Source organism: Podarcis erhardii (genome assembly GCF_964252035.2).
Source record: "Podarcis erhardii genome assembly, chromosome: 16".
Taxonomy (NCBI): domain Eukaryota; kingdom Metazoa; phylum Chordata; class Lepidosauria; order Squamata; family Lacertidae; genus Podarcis; species Podarcis erhardii.
In genome coordinates, this window is record NC_138514.1 from 27710118 (window position 1) to 27725948 (window position 15831).

At 45.3% G+C, this 15831-nt stretch overlaps 1 protein-coding gene across 2 annotated transcripts in view; it reads left to right on the forward strand.

Moving 5' to 3' along the window:
• Positions 1–15831, forward strand: part of CAMKK1 (calcium/calmodulin dependent protein kinase kinase 1) — a 79826-nt gene that overhangs the window by 17864 nt on the left and 46131 nt on the right. For both annotated transcript variants that reach the window (XM_081843533.1, XM_081843534.1), the window contains exon 2: positions 13943–14500. In XM_081843533.1, coding sequence (XP_081699659.1) covers positions 14048–14500 — 453 coding nt within the window. In that variant the 5' untranslated portion in view covers positions 13943–14047. The remainder of the gene's footprint in view (positions 1–13942; positions 14501–15831) is intronic.

Genomic DNA, 15831 nt, shown 5'->3' on the forward strand with positions numbered 1-15831 from the left:
TATCCCAGATTTTCTGGGACTGGTCTTGAAAATCTGTGTGTATTCAATACGTTATTGCACAGATACTTTCAACTCTGCTGTTATAATAATGCAAATTTGGCCTCATGTGAAAGGCCGAAGATGCTCCCCAGCCCGGATTTCCCAGTATGCCTTCAGAGAACTAAACGTTAAATTTGCAGGATTTAAGTAACACAACTTAGCAAATACAGTGTGGGAGGCACTGCAGATATTTCTTTCCAAAATGAAGATATTTTTGGCCATTCTATCCTCCCCCTATTCCGAAGCCTCTTGCAGAAAGTGATTTATTTGCAAGAGGAATTTGTTCTTTGTGCTTCTAGATGATTAGAACATTTTCAAGAGACAATAATTGTTTATAGAGCTGGAGGAATAAAGAGCTCTGGCTGAAGCTTGCGGAATTGAAACAGTTTGAGGGGGTTGCAAACAAAGGGTGGCTGGGCGGGTAGTAGGAGTTCCCTTGGCATTAAGAGGAAGGTGAGCAAGGCGGCAAGGACACCCAGGAGAAAAAGCTTCCATCTGTTTGCGTGTAGCCTAGATGCAGAAAGATGCACTGGTGGAAGAATCTACAGTCTAATCCAGGTCTTCAGCATGTGGGGCAAAGCTGTCATTGCCCTAGAATATATTCCTGGGCACTAAATTGCCCAGCCATGTATGTGTGTGTGCTGATTTGCTCAGCACCATCCGCTGGCATCCCTGCACCTGAGGATCTGAGCCTCAGGATGGGTAGTAACATCTCTTTATTATTTATATCCCGCCCATCTGGCTGGGTTACCCCAGCCACTCTGGGCAGCTTCCAAAACATATAAAAAACCATAATAAAACGTCAAACGTTTCTTAAAAACTTCCAAGCACTCAACACCAAAGGCAGATACGTGGTGGTAGACATTGTGGAACGGGGGTGGCAAACCCCTGGCTCTCCTCTAGCTGTTGCTTGGCTCCCATCTGTGGGATATTAGCATCCAAAATGCATATGTAAGGGCTGTAGAAGGGCTGTGGTGCCATGCACTCTGTGGTTCAGTTCTTAACCAACTTGTGAGTCAAAATGAGAGCAGCAGGTGTGTTGCATTGTGCTGCTGTCTGCCTCAGAGTCAGAGCACCAGTCTGCCTGTAAATGTTAGGTTGTCTGTCACTGTTTAATCTATGTACACTGTTATGTACTGAAGTTCTCACCCTGGGCCAGCAGGGGGATACTGTAGATAGTTTTCACTCAGGTCCACATATGCAAATAAGGGATTGAAAGTGACGTTCAGTGATTGGATAGTTACAGAAAGTTGTTACTGTTGCGTTGTAGTGGAGCTCTATATAAGCAGGCTGGCTGAACCCTTCAGTACAGTTCTGTTCTGGCCTGTGAATAAACAAGAGCTGTTTGAAGAATCGCTGTGTCGTCTGATATGTTCACCCACAACTTAACATACACAACCTGCGTTGTGTATATGTTCAGTCTGCAACTGTAAGTACACTAAGCAATTTGTTCCTGAAACTTTAAACGAGGGCAACTTGCGTAGCTTTTATAGGAGGGAAAAGAGAACAGTAGGGTCAAATGACCCAGGGCTGTCTTCTGCATACTTCCGCCAAATGGGAACTAAAGTCTAATTCCCACACCATCAGGCCCCACTAGCCTGGCCAGTGGCTAGGGATGATGGAAGGGGACGGAGAGCAGCTCAGGCCCAAAGCCTGAATGTGGCCCTTCAATCCTCTTTATTAGGCCCTCAGAACCCTCCCCAGGCCACACACATCAGTGGCCTTGCTTCACACGCCAAATATTTTCCCCTGGCTGGACTATGTCCTTGAGCTCTGATAATGCCTCTTCATTGTCTGGGCTAGACAGGGATGATTGACCATGTGTGCTTGTGTGTGTGTCTGTACAGAAAGTAGCCTACTACATACATGTAAAATTTGCATTTATTGCTCTGCTGGCTTTTGCCTCCACCTGCTCCCACTGCTGGCTGCCCTGAAGAGAATTTATCCTTCTCTTTCGCCATCCTTGTTCTTGCAGGTCCCAGTGGGCAACCTGGCCTGCTCCCTTCTGAACCGCTTAATAATAATAATAATTTATTATTTATACCCCACCCACCTGGCTGAGTTTCCCCAGCCACTCTGGGTGGCTCCCAATCAAATGTTAAAAACAGTGCAGCATTATATATTAAAGACTTCCCTGAACAGGGCTGCCTTCAGATGTCTTTTAAAGATAGGATAGCTGCTTATTTCCTTCACATCTGAAGGGAGGGTGTTCCACAAGGTGGGCGCCACTACCGAGAAGGCCCTCTGTCTGGTTCCCTGTAACCTCACTTTAAAGTTTGCGAAGTATCCTCCAGACACGCATTTGGCCTTTTGCATTCTTCTCCTATCCTTTTTCCTGGCGCTCTCAGAATGAACAGGATTTGACAGGAGGCATCCTCTCCCCTTGGAAACTGCATCACCTGTCTCCCGGGAGCTTGGTCTCTGGTTTCCCGCATTTTCCCCATAGTATTCTTCAAGTTTGAAGTGCAGAAGATGTAATCTTGCAAAGGGACTTTGAATTCCCTAATGCAAGAGCAGCAGACAGTGGAGGCTGGCATCAAAAGAGAGTATATTGTGCTGGAGACTAATTGGATGCGGTTTTCGAGGTGTGTGCTTCATCGGAGGAAGGGATCTGCAATGTCTAAAGTGTCTTGCCAACTTGATCCTTCTGACTGTAGGGAAAGTTTAATTCCAGCAATAGATGTAATGTGGTCTAGTGGTTGGAATGTCAGGATAGGATTGTGGTTGTCTAGGGACTTGTTTCATGTTTAAAAGTGAATCCACCTAATCTGCAGTTTCCAAAACAATAAGTGAATCCAAACACAGCCATCCTTTGAAATTTGCATTTCTTCAAATTTTGCAGTGGAGTTCTCCAACTAAGGATTGTACACAAAAATGCATATACTGTATTAGCAAAAAATAACATGCAAAAATGAGTTATATTAGGGGAAATTGTTTAGCCATCATAGCTAGTAGCCATCAATAGAATGTCCTCCAACATTTCTCTGATTAAAATAGGGACTTCCTTTTCAACAACAACAACAACAACAACAACAACAACAACAATAGTTGTTTTATTATTATTTATACCCCACCCTTCTGACTGGATTGCCCCAGCCATTCTGTGCTGCTTCCAACATATATAAAAACATAATAAAACATTAATCAATTTTAAAACTTCCCTATACAGGGCTGCCTTCAGATGTGTTCTGAAGGTTGTATAGTTACTTTCCTCCTTGGCTCGGGGGTCGCATAACTCCATACCCTCCAACATTTCTCTGATGAAAATAGGGACATCCTAAGGAAAAGCGGGACATTCTGGGATCAAATCAGAAACCAGGACAGCTTCTTTAAATCCGGGACTGTCTCTGGAAAACAGGGAGACTTGGAGGGTTAGGGCTTTTAATTACCTATGGAGCGTCTGCAATAGCCTCTGTGTATTTCTCCTTTCCAAGTTTGTAGCCGTCCCTGCTTTCTATCAGAATAGGTAAAGGTAAAGGGACCCCTGACCATTATGTCCAGTCGTGGCCGACTCTGGGATTGCGGTGCTCATCTCGCTTTATTGGCTGAGGGAGCCGGCGTACAGCTTCCGGGTCATGTGGCCAGCATGACTAAGCTGCTTCTGGCGAACCAGAGCAGCGCACGGAAACGCCGTTTACCTTCCCACCAGAGTGGTACCTATTTATCTACTTGCAATTTGACGTGCTTTTGAACTGCTAGGTTGGCAGGAGCAGGGACCGAGCAACGGGAGCTCACCCCGTCGTGGGGATTCAAACCGCTGACCTTCTGATCGGCAAGTCCTAGGCTCTGTGGTTTAACGCACAGCGCCACCCTCTATCGGAATAAGTGCCATATTAAATATGCACTACGTGAAGATGTCCTTTCTTTTATCTGTCCTGAATCTTCCAACTATCATTGGAGTTCCACAAGTTCTGGTGCTATGAGAGAGGGAGAAAAACTTTTCTCCATCCACTGTCTCCATTCCATGCTATTGTTATAAACATCTGTCATATTGCCTCTTACTTGCCTTTTCTCAGAACTGAAAAGTCCCAGATGCTGCAGCCTTACTTATGCTGACCACGGGGTTTAGATTGCTTCCCCAATAAGCAGGTGACTGTAATACGTCTGTCTCCTTCCACTGTCATCTCTTGCTTCTCACCCTTGAATTATTTTGTGGTTGGAGGGATTAAGGGCGAGAGAGCGAGTGAGAGATAACTGTGCTGGTCAGGACAGCTTGCGTCTGTTGTGTAACTGAAATGAACATGGCGGAGAAAATGTTAAATATGCAAAATTTGCTGGTGGGGACCAGATGTTTTGCTGCTCGCTCTGTAGGCCTAATTTGCGTTGCTTTGACAAGCTGACTGCGCACCTGAAGGAAAAAAACCCTCCGTTTGCCCAGGGAGGGGCTGATGGGCTCCAGATGGAGCTGAATAATTTCTGCACATCGTTAATGTAAAACGCAGTTAATAGGGCCTGGTGTTTGTTTTCCTGTTTGCCTCCTACTTGCTATGAGGGGCTACACAGAAAGCTGCAAATAGTTACGAATCCTTTCTGGAAATCTTGATTTAGTCATTCTTTATAACTGTGCCTGATCCAGCAGAACTCTTCCTGCTTTTTAATCCTCTATCCTTTTCTTTGTGCAAAATGGCAAACTCCTCAACTGTCCCAGGAAAACTGGGCCATCCCCCCTTTTTTTATTTGCGTGAGAGCACGGCAGCCATTTTGGGCACCGTAATCTTGCACCGTAATCTCGCCCTGGAAAAAGCGCTTTTGGGGGGAGCGACAGTGTTTTGTTATTTATTTATTTCTATTACCCGCCCTTCACCCCAATATACACCTCAAGTGTCGGAAGCCAGGGTAAAGAGGTGCGTCTTCAGCATCCTCTGGAAGCTGTATAATGAAGGTGCCCAATGCACTTTTCTGGGGAGGTTGGGCCACAGTTTAGGGGCCACCACAAAGAAGGACCTCTTCTGGGCTGCCACCCCTGCGAGACTCTGAGCTACCAAGAAGACCCCCTCTACCAATCTCAGCAACCAACAGAGTCTCTAGGAAAGGAGGCTGGCTTTCAGTTATGGGGGGCCGAAGTCTTTTAGGGCTTTAAACACCAGCGTGAGGGCCCAGAAACAAACTGGCAGCCAGTTCGGCTGCTTTGAAATGGGATTTATGTGAGATCTAAACAGAACCCCAGGCAGTAATCTGGCTGCTACATTTTGGACCAGTTGGTTTTCCTGAGTCGTATTCAAGGGCAGCCTCACATAGCAATATCCCTGTCTGCAAATTCCCAGAGCATGGAGTATACCATACCCCGCAAGTGTCCCATTTTAAGCAGGACACCCTGGATCAAAGAAGCCAATCCTAGGCTCTGTTTTGATCCCAGAAGGTCCCATTTTTTTGGTCTGGCCCTCTGGTGTGAGCCAACACACCAAACCACCAAACCAGAAGGCACTCTGGTGTGTGACCTTGCTGACAAACACCGGACCTGAAGGCACCACACCCTTCCTGACACCCTAATTTTTGGGACGAAAATGTCAGGAGGTTTTGCCCGAAAGGTACTCTACCCATGCGTCATTGCCATGGCCTACAAGACGCCTAGCGTGGTGGGGCCTCTGCTAACAAAAACCCTCTTCCTCTCCGATGCCTTTAGCGTCCTTCGGATCATCGAATCATTCCCTCTGGCACAAAGCCATTACATTTCCCCCCAAACCTCTTCTCTCTTCCTGTGTCACTCATCTTCTTCTCTTTTTATATCCTCCCCAAGAATGAATGTAAGCAATCTGTTGCCATAGCAATGACAACTTCGCCATCACCCAGGAGTCCATAAGTACTTCAAGCGCCTGGCTTCTGTCAGCAGCAAGCACTGTCAACTTTCTTGCATTGTCGCCTCTCTCTCTCTCTCTCTCTCTCTGCCCTCCAATTTCTTCCCACTCCTGGTGGGTTTTTAGAACCATTAATAACCTGAGGGAGAATCATATTCTCGTTCCTCCAGAAGCACCTGGGGGGGCCTGTAAGATCCCCAGCTAGCTGCAGTGTGGAAGTGGGAAGAAATTAAAATCGCTTCACGTATCATCGTGAAGCCGCCTCGTTCGCATTTTCAGGGGGGGAGGAAACCACAAACAGGACCACAGCCATCTTTAGAAATTTGCTGTCCTAAAAGGAACTGGCGATACTGGTGGAAGGGCCAGATTCTGGAGGGGTAGACCTTCAAACATTGATTTATTTTATTTGTCTCGTAAAAGTTATACGCTCTGCTTGATTGTCAGAAAAAGCCCTCAGAGCGCTTTATAAAGAGGATAAAACCATGGTATTCGAAAGTCTGGGAGAAAGCTATTTTAGAAAAAAATTACTTGAAAATTGTCCAAGGTCAAAGTAAAAAAGGCACATTCTCTTTGGTATGGTGTGATTTCATTACTTATATAAAGGATGCAACAGATGGATCTGTTGCCATTCCAGTGTTTAAATGGATCTGGCTGGGGCAATGAACTGAAGTGCTAGTATCATGTTTGAGTTTTTTTCTCTGTCTTTCCTTCTGTAGTTTTCTCAAACTTGACCTCTGCCTGCAAATCCTATTTTTCTGGATAGCAGATATATTACTGGTGCTCAGTTTTTTGTTTTTCTGCTCCCTGGTTGCTTTAATGCAGTGTTGGCCAAACTTGGTCCTCCAGCTGTTTTTGGACTACAACTCCCATCACCCCTAACTAACAGGACCAGTGGTCAGGGATAATGGGAATTGTAGTCCCAAAACAGCTGGAGGGCAAAGTTTGGCCAACACTGCTTTAATGTTTTGATGTTTCTCTCTTTTGGAAGTTCACTAGTATTGTAGAGACCATGCTCCCTGATTTGATTGTACTGGCTCTTGGACTGCTGTCTCTCTGGATGTATATACTATAAAAAGGAGTAAAATTATTTACAACAACAGCAGCAGCAGCAACAACAAATCACACTCCTCTGAATTTACAGTTCAGTAACGTGCACCAGAATGCATATATTAAGATGAGATGTGCATGGAAATGCATTAAAATACTACTACAAAAATAGCACAAAATCATCCAGTACGTTAAGAAAAATTGCAGAAGTGTTTATTATGCTAAATCCTCAGTAAAATGCCTACGAATCGTCACAAGGATTTAATGAGAATAATAATAATCCACAAACTGGTGTGGAAATGTGGAGAACTGAATGTATGAATGGAAAAATGAGAAACTGATGGAAATCAGAATTGTCACATATTCCCATCCCTGGGGCACAGGTAATGCTGCAAGACAGATCAAGGATTCTCTGTGTTCTGACTTCGCTATTTACAAATAACAGTTACCCATGAGCACACCCACACACACCCACACTCTATTAAGCGCTGGCTGGAATTATTATTATCATTAATTTACTGATTGCCTTTTGCATCTGTGTCAAGGCGGTTTACAAACAGATGTTGGCAAACTCTTTATGATTCCCACAAATGTGAGAATGGTGGGGGAAACCCAGCCAGATGGACAGGGTATAAATATTATTATTATTATTATTATTTATTAGATAGCAGTATATAAATACAGGAAACTCCCAACTGACAAACATCCAGTTGATACCCGCATAGTGCCAAAATTAGAAGTGACCTAAAAACTTCACTCAAAGGACAAAATGAAGCTGAAAGCTTTACATGAGCCCCACTGATGCACGCCCCCCCCCCCGGCAAAACAATAATTGCCTTTACTTCTATAAACAAACAAACAAACTGCATGTAGCTGAATTAGTTTTGCCTCCTAACTTTCCACCAGCCCTCCCCTTATCCCAGTGGCTTCTGGGCACAGGGTTGTGAACAGCAGCTATTGTGCTATTTTCATGAGGACTAGTGTCATTTCAGATCTCGGGCTTAACTAGTGGCAGAGAACCGGTGTTGTGTTGGGTGTCTTGTGAATCAGACCTCTTGGCCCCACGAGGTTAGCGTTGCAGCTTTCATTTTTCCTGAACATATTTTGTTGTTTTAAATTGGCCTCCCGCCCGCCTTTCCCCCCCTCCTTGGGTAATTTTTGTCTGATTGTTGCTTATATGTGCAATTAGGGTAATTGCGTCTGATTATGCAAATACGTGTCATTGTGTAATTAGAAGCTGGAAGATAAAGTATAATACATCCATGGGCTCCCTCTCCTTTCTTCCTGTCTCCTTCCCCTCCCCCATTGTTCTGAACTTCCCGAACTGGCTATAATAATGCAGAAAGCAAGTGATTATTGTGATCGCTCTTGACTTTGGGATGAAATTGTTCTTTCGGAGCCCTGGAGTGCTTCGGAACAGATTTTTAAATGCAAACCTTGCTGTATGGATAGAGTAGGCTGGTCTGCTTCAGCTATTCAGCCACCACTAATATGGGCTGTAGAAATGATAGAGAAAGCAGGGTACCTTGCACACCAGGTCCTGATCCAGCGACAGTTGTGCCCCAGGAAGTAGCATGAAAGAATGAGAGTGACCAGAGCTACAGTCCTCACCCCCTGTTGAATTCAATAGCACTTACCGTATTTTTCGCTCCATAAGACACACTTTTTTCCTCCTAAAAAGTAAGGGGAAATGTCTTTGCGTCTTATGCAGCGAATGCGTGGTCCCTGGAGCCGAATTGCCCCTGGGCGAAAAGCAGATCGTGCTTTTTTTTTAAGAAAGAAGGAAGGGGGTGTTGAAAGGAAGCCGCTGAGCAGCTGATCAGCAAGCGATCAGGAGGGAGATAAGGGATGCTAGCGATAAAGGAGGCTGCCTGGGACGGGGGAGGTAAAAGCACACGGATCCTCAGGATTTTTGCATTGGGTCACCCCAAATTCACCATCAGATCACATAGCATGTCCATGGCTACAGCCTGCACCAAACAAATCATGCATCCACTGTTTTGTGGGGCCGCAGTGGCGCAAAAACGTGGTTACAAACCACGGATCCACATGGATTCTCAGGATTTTTGCATTGGGCTACCCCAAACTCACCGTCAAATCACATATCATGTCTGTGGCCACAGCATGAGCCACAAAAATCATACATCCACTGTTTCGTTCAGAATATATATTTTTTCTTGTTTTCCTCCTCTAAAAACTAGGTGTGTCTTATGGTCAGGTGCGTCTTATGGAGCGAAAAATACGGTAGATAGACATCTGTCAGGGATTCTTTAGCTGTGATTCCTGCAATGCAGGAGCGGAGAGGGCTCTTGTGTTTGAATCCTGCTTGTAGGTTTCCCAAAGGCACCTGGCTGGCCGCTGCTGGACTAGATGGGCCATTGGCCTGATCCAGCAGGCTTTTCTCATGTGCGTACTGACAGAACTCAAAAAGATGAATGGTTACCATTAACAAACAACAACTATTTTTTTCTCTCCCATCGTAGGTCAGGGCAAGGGGTTTAGCTATATCACTGAGAGATTTCTGATGAGAGAAACAAATTCCTTGATGTCCTGGGAAGATGGCAAAGGTATTCCTTTTATGGCGGCTCCTCTCTTCCTGCTATGATGCCTTTCGGATCAGTACTCCTTTGATCTGCCCCTAAGCTTGCCATAAATAATGCAAGGGAGAGGGATTCAACCCAGCTAGAGGAAATGCCGGCCAGCAGAGCCTAGATAAGGTTGCCACATAACGTTACTCCTTCTGCTACGCCCCTGCAATCAAAGCCAAGATCTCCATTTTGCATGCCTTTCCCAGAGACCTGAGGGGAAGCAAATACGTTGCAAGATGCACCCAGCTTTTTTTTAGCCTGAGGTGAACCGTGGTTTTGGTGCCAGTGGTCCATCCTCAATCAAATTAGGTTGGCGTTGCGGATTTCTTCAATAACTGCACTGTTGTAATGTTTAGGTGGAGTCCCCAGGCTTATATAGGGGCATTCACTCGCGTTAACTCTACGCTTGCATAGAAATAGAGTCACGTTCTCAGAGGAAAAGCATGCCTGCACTATCTGAGCTGGATACCTGGTTTAGCAAGAAGAACAGGGTGCCAACTCTCTAATCCCTGTTTAGGGAAGCTTTTAATGTTTGATGCATTACTGTATTTTAAAATATTTTGTTGGAAGCCACCCAGAGTGGGGAAGCCCAACCAGATGGGTGGGGTAATAATAATAATAATAATAATAATAATAATAATAATAATAATAATAAATAATATATCTTAGGGGCTGCCACAGAGAAGGCCCTCTCCTGGGCCAGCCCCCCTGAACTTCTGAGAGAGGTGGAACTACCAAGAAGGCCCCCTCTGCTGATCTTAACACCCGGGAGGGTCTGTGGGGAAGGTGGCTGCCTTTCAAGTATTTGGGGGTCTTTTCGGACTTCGAACACTAAGATGAAGAAGAGTTTGGATTTGATATCCCGCCTTTCACTCCCTTTAAGGAGTCTCAAAGCGGCTAACATTCTCCTTTCCCTTCCTCCCCCACAACAAACACTCTGTGAGGTGAGTGGGGCTGAGAGACTTCAGAGAAGTGTGACTGGCCCAAGGTCACCCAGCAGCTGCATGTGGAGGAGCAGAGACTCGAACCCGGTTCCCCAGATTACGTGACTACCGCTCTTAACCACTACACCACACTGGCTCTCGATGAGCGCCTTGAACTCTGCCTAACAGATTTCCCTAAAATGCATATTTATGCACACTTTCCCCTACTACTAGTTTTTGTTTATTTTTGTTTTAAGAACCACCTCCTGAAATTCAGAGAAGTGCAAGATTCGGAGGGCTGTATTTGGTTTCTGGGTCTTGCTTCAGGAAGTGGGAATGCGGAAGGCTGGCATCGAAACACAAACTGAACCAACTTTCCCCTCCATCCTTAACCTCTGTTGCATGCAGATCTTTCATTTTGCCATCGAGCAGCAGTTGTGTGTCGCTTATGCTTTTAAAAAGGCAGCTGCTCAGCACTGCAAAGGAAAATGGCAATAAACTAACTGCCTTTTCCTGAAATAGCATGGGGCAGATTTTACTGCCACGCTGGGGTTCTTTTCAGCAGATGCTCTGCAGGGAGGGAGATGAATTGCGGACAGTTATGACCGGGGATCTCCAAGGGGAACATGAGTTTTATTTGAAACAATTTCATTTCCTTTTGGCCAGGTGCCCAAACATCAGCAGACAGTTCCTTCCCCTTGAGCAAGGAAACATATTGTTAGGGTTGGAGAGGGGGGATGTCTTACAAAAACCAGCAAAATACCCTGCCATCCCCTGCCATTCCTTTGCTGCCCTCTTACACAACTAGAATTAGAGGATATTGTTCCAGCAAAAACAAACTCTTTTGAGATTGCGGCCACATTCATACTGTACGCTTAAAGCACTTTCATGCCACGTTAAACGGTCATGCTTTCCCTCAAAGGATTCTGGGAGCTGAAAAATGGTGGGAGTAAAGGGAAATTTGGGGCGGTATCCTGGCATACAGTTCTTTCCTTCTGTTTTCAAGGGGGAATCGTGCAAGAACTGAAAGATAAAGGCGGAGAAGGCGGGCAGTAGCGACATTGTCCCAAAATGTTTGTTGTGCCCAAGACCCTAACCACTACGCTGCGCTGTCTCTGTGGTTTGGGTATCATTTTATTTGTTGTCATTTTATTGAAATGGTTTTTATTTTTTAAAAAAATGAGTGGTAGTAAACAAGGCACATTTGGTAGGGTTGGTCTTGATGCGCCTTCCTGAAGGAGTTGGCTAGAACCAACTGCTATTCTCTCCTAACTGGTTCTGCATGGGTATCCTTAATTTGCATCTTCTTCCTTTGCCCCTTGTCTATTATTATTATTATTATTATTATTATTATTATTATTATTATTATTGTTACAATATTCCAACAGTAAACAAAAGGCTATGTGCTTCCCCCTCCGTTGGCTGATAGCATCTCCGGACAGGGAAAATTTGCATTGGCCCTGTTCACCTCAGGAAAAAGGAGGAGGAAGTTTTAGCAAGAGTCCTTCTCCCCTTCAGTCCATATTGTGACACACTGCCAGCTTCCCTGAGTTAGGTGAAAGATGGGGGGTGGCCAGAGGTCTTCCCTGTGAAGGCACCCTCTATTTCAGTGGTTCCCAACTTGAGACCCTGCGGACCCCAAGAGGCATCACTCATCCCATCCAGGGAAAAATATGTAGCAAAATTCAGAGCTGGACTAGTGGGGGACAGTGGCCAAAGGCCCTTGGCTTGAGGGTCTTCCACCCCAGCCTTAGGCCACTTCAAACATTCATGGCTTCCCTCAAAGAATCCTGGGAACTGACGTTTGAGAATTCTTACAGTGGACCTGTTGCCTTCGCAAAGCCACAATTCCCAGAGTTCCCTGGGAAGAGGGATCAACTGTTAAGTCACTCTGGAAACTGTAGCTCTGTGAGGGGAATGGGGGTCTCCTGGCAACCCTCAGCACCCTTAACAAACTACAGCTCCCAGAATCCTTTGGGGGATGCCGCGACTCATAGCTCTTTAAATGTACAGTCATACCTCAGGTTGAAGTAGCTTCGGGGTGAATATTTTCGGGTTGTGCTCCGCGGCGACCCGGAAGTAACGTAGTGTGTTACTTCCGGGTTTCGCCGCTCATGCATGCGCAGATGCTCAAAATGACATCAAGCGCATGCGCAGAAGTGGCAGATTGCGACGCGCAGATGCGGGTTGCGTTCGCATCCAGAGGTACCACTGTGCGGCATGGATGCAGCCTTAGAAGAAAGAAGGGGAAGCGTTTTGGCAGACATGGTGCAAGGACGCTTCTGCTTTTCGTGTCGGAATGAAGTGGCCGCACTATTTCTAAATCAAAGCGGAAGGAATGGAGGAAATGATGAAACAGGGGAGGGTGCTGGTTGTGTGTGAATCCTTTGCAATAAGAGGCCTGTTTGGGATTCAGACAGTCCGTGGTTTGCAACGCTGATCAAACAGTTCTTTGCTGTTGTCACACCGCGACCTTTCCATGCCTTGCCCTGCGTTCTTGTCATTTGCTTGCATATCATTGCGCAGTTGATAGGTTTCCAATGGTTTTGATCTAGTGTCATGCTGGCATCCAAGCTGCTCTGGTTTCTGTTTTTGACTGTGTTTTAGGGTTTTTCAGCATGTGAACTGTCCAGGGAACATGCTTGATTGGGTGTAGGGATGGGAGAGAAATATGATTCAGCTCACATTTAAAGGCGAATCCACCCACTTAAAGGCAAATCTATGAAATTTGCAGTTTCCAAAATAGTCTACGAACCAATACAGCCATCTTTAGAAATACACACTTTGCTGAATTTTGCACCGCAGTTTTCCAGTCCAGTAATATGTTTTTTAAAAATACCTATATGTGAGTGAAATGTACATAAAAATGCATATTCTTATTCTTATTATACTACCCTTCATCAACGATCACAGGGTGGTTTACAATATAAGAACACAAATATACACAACACATATTGAAAATAGCATTCAGAAAAGCATTATATTAGGGGAAACTGCTTTGCAAAAATGTGCATGTTAAACAGCATTAATATCTATACATTGAAGAAATTCATGCCGATGAACTTTCCCAAGGACTTTTTTAAAAATCTTAAACTGATGAAGAAATATGAAGACGTGAATTTATTATTTGTTTTTAAAAACTATTTTTAATTCAGCGACATGTAAGAAATAAGGACATAATGAGGAAAAATACCATTAAATTTAAACATGCAAACAGAAAATATACAGATATTGGTTGCTGTATTCGCAATGATTATTCCTATTGCAGCGTAATCACATATACTTTTAAAAACAATTTTCTTTATTTGTTAGTGTCAGGATGCTGTCCTTGGGGTCTGATGACATTCACAGTGGCTGGAAACCACAGCATAGGAGAGGGCTCTTGTGTTCGAATCCTGCTTGCTGGTTTCCCACAGGCATCTGCTTGGCCCCTGTGAGAACAGGGTGTTGGACTGGATGGGTCACTGGCCTGATCCTGCAAGCTCTTCTTATGATCTTACTTAGTTACAACTACGCAGGCTTGACGATGACTTTTTGTGATACTTTCCAGGTGTCCATGCAGCAGGATCTCCACCTCAGATGCTTCCCATGAGCCACACCGCTCCAGCACCCTCCATTGTTGTCATCTAAGAACGCGGAAAGCTACGAATTGAGGATGGGGGATTCTGCAGCCGAGACAGCAGTCCAAATCCCCGACGTCTGTTGCAAAGACACCCAGACGGAGCTCGCCGAGAGAGTCGCGGCGATTCACGTTGCCGTCGGCCCCGACGCTGCCGACCAAAACGGTCAAGGAACCATCGCAGAGAATGACGTTGGGTTCTCCAAGATGGCTGCCAACAACCAAAGGAACGGGGTTGATGTTGATTCGGGAACATCCGAAGAACTAGATGGTGCTCACGAGTTGCTTGCCCCAAAGAGGGCTCCAGCAAGACCCATCCTCTCTGGCCGGAAATACTCCCTTCAGGAAAAGCCCGCGGGGAACTACTTGGCTTCTTCGGATGCCGCAGGCTTTGGTCCTTACGCCACAGGCCCTTCCACTCACATCTCGCCACGGATAGTGCGGCGGCCGACGATAGAGTCCCATCGAGTCTCCATTTCAGATGCTGCGGTGGGTTGGCTCTCCCTTTTGGATGGATGGGGTGTGCTGTTAACAAAGGGCGGTTGAAAAATACATTTTTGGTGAACTGATAAATGAAATTCACACAGCCGGCTCTGCCATTAGACAGAGTGAGGCAAACTCCTCTGGCAGCCATTTTGGGGGGCTGTGAAAAGGAAGCAAACAGATTGTTATTTAATGTATTGTTATTAATGCTGCTGCTGTTGTTACTACTGCAGTTTTACAGTCGGGGAGTGAGAGAAGCAATTGTGGGATTATCTATCTGAAGCGCTGACATAACTTGGCTAACTTTGGTTTGGGATGTGGGAGGAATTGGTTTGTGTTGAAAGGGAAACCTACTTAATTCGCCCCTTTCTGAAGCAATATGTGAACTGAGACACAGCCATCCTTTGAAATTTGCACTTCTTTGAAATGAAACGCATTATATTAAGGGAAAATGCCTTGCAGAAATGTGTACATTAGGTAAAACACTGTGTATTTATTAATGCAACCCACCATTTAACGTAATCTCCATTCAATGGTCCTAAGTCCTGCCTTCTGGAGTAAGCGTACCCAATAATAGAATAGTTTGGTGGCATCTGCATATTTGATGAGCATCCTCTCAATTCCTTCATCCAGGTCATTTATAAAGACGTTGAACAACAACGGGCCCTGGACAGAACCCTGCGGTACCTCACTTGCCACTTTTTTACAGGATGATGAGGAAGCATTAATGAGTACTCTTTGGGTTCAGTCAGTCAACCAGCTACAAATCCACCTAACAGTTACCTCATTCAACTCACATTTCCTTACGAGAACATCATGGGGGACTTTGTCAAAGGCCTTACTGAAATCAAGATACACTATGTCCACAGCATTTCCCTGATCCACCAAGTTTGTAATTCCATCAAAAAAAGAAATCAGATTGGTCTGGCATGACTAATTTTTGAGAAACCCATGCTGGGTCTCAGTAATCACAGCATCCTTTTCTAAATGCTCACAGACCAACTGTTGAATTATCTGCTCAAGGACCTTCCCTGGTATCAATGTCAAACTCTGTAGTTACCTGGGTCTTCCTTTCCCCCCCTTTTTGAAGATGGGGACAACATTTGCTCTGCTCCATCTTCTACACGGCAGCTCTTCAGATATTTGAAGACCACTATTGTGTCTCCCTTAATCTTCTTTCCACCTGCCAGCCAAACCAGGGATGGGGCACTTCAGGCCTGGAGATCAAATGTGGCCCTTCAGGCCTCTCTGTCAGGCCCTTGAGACCCTCTCCAAGCCACACCCCTCACCCTCCCATCTCTCACACCCTCCTTGAATGTTCTCCCCTGGCTGGGATG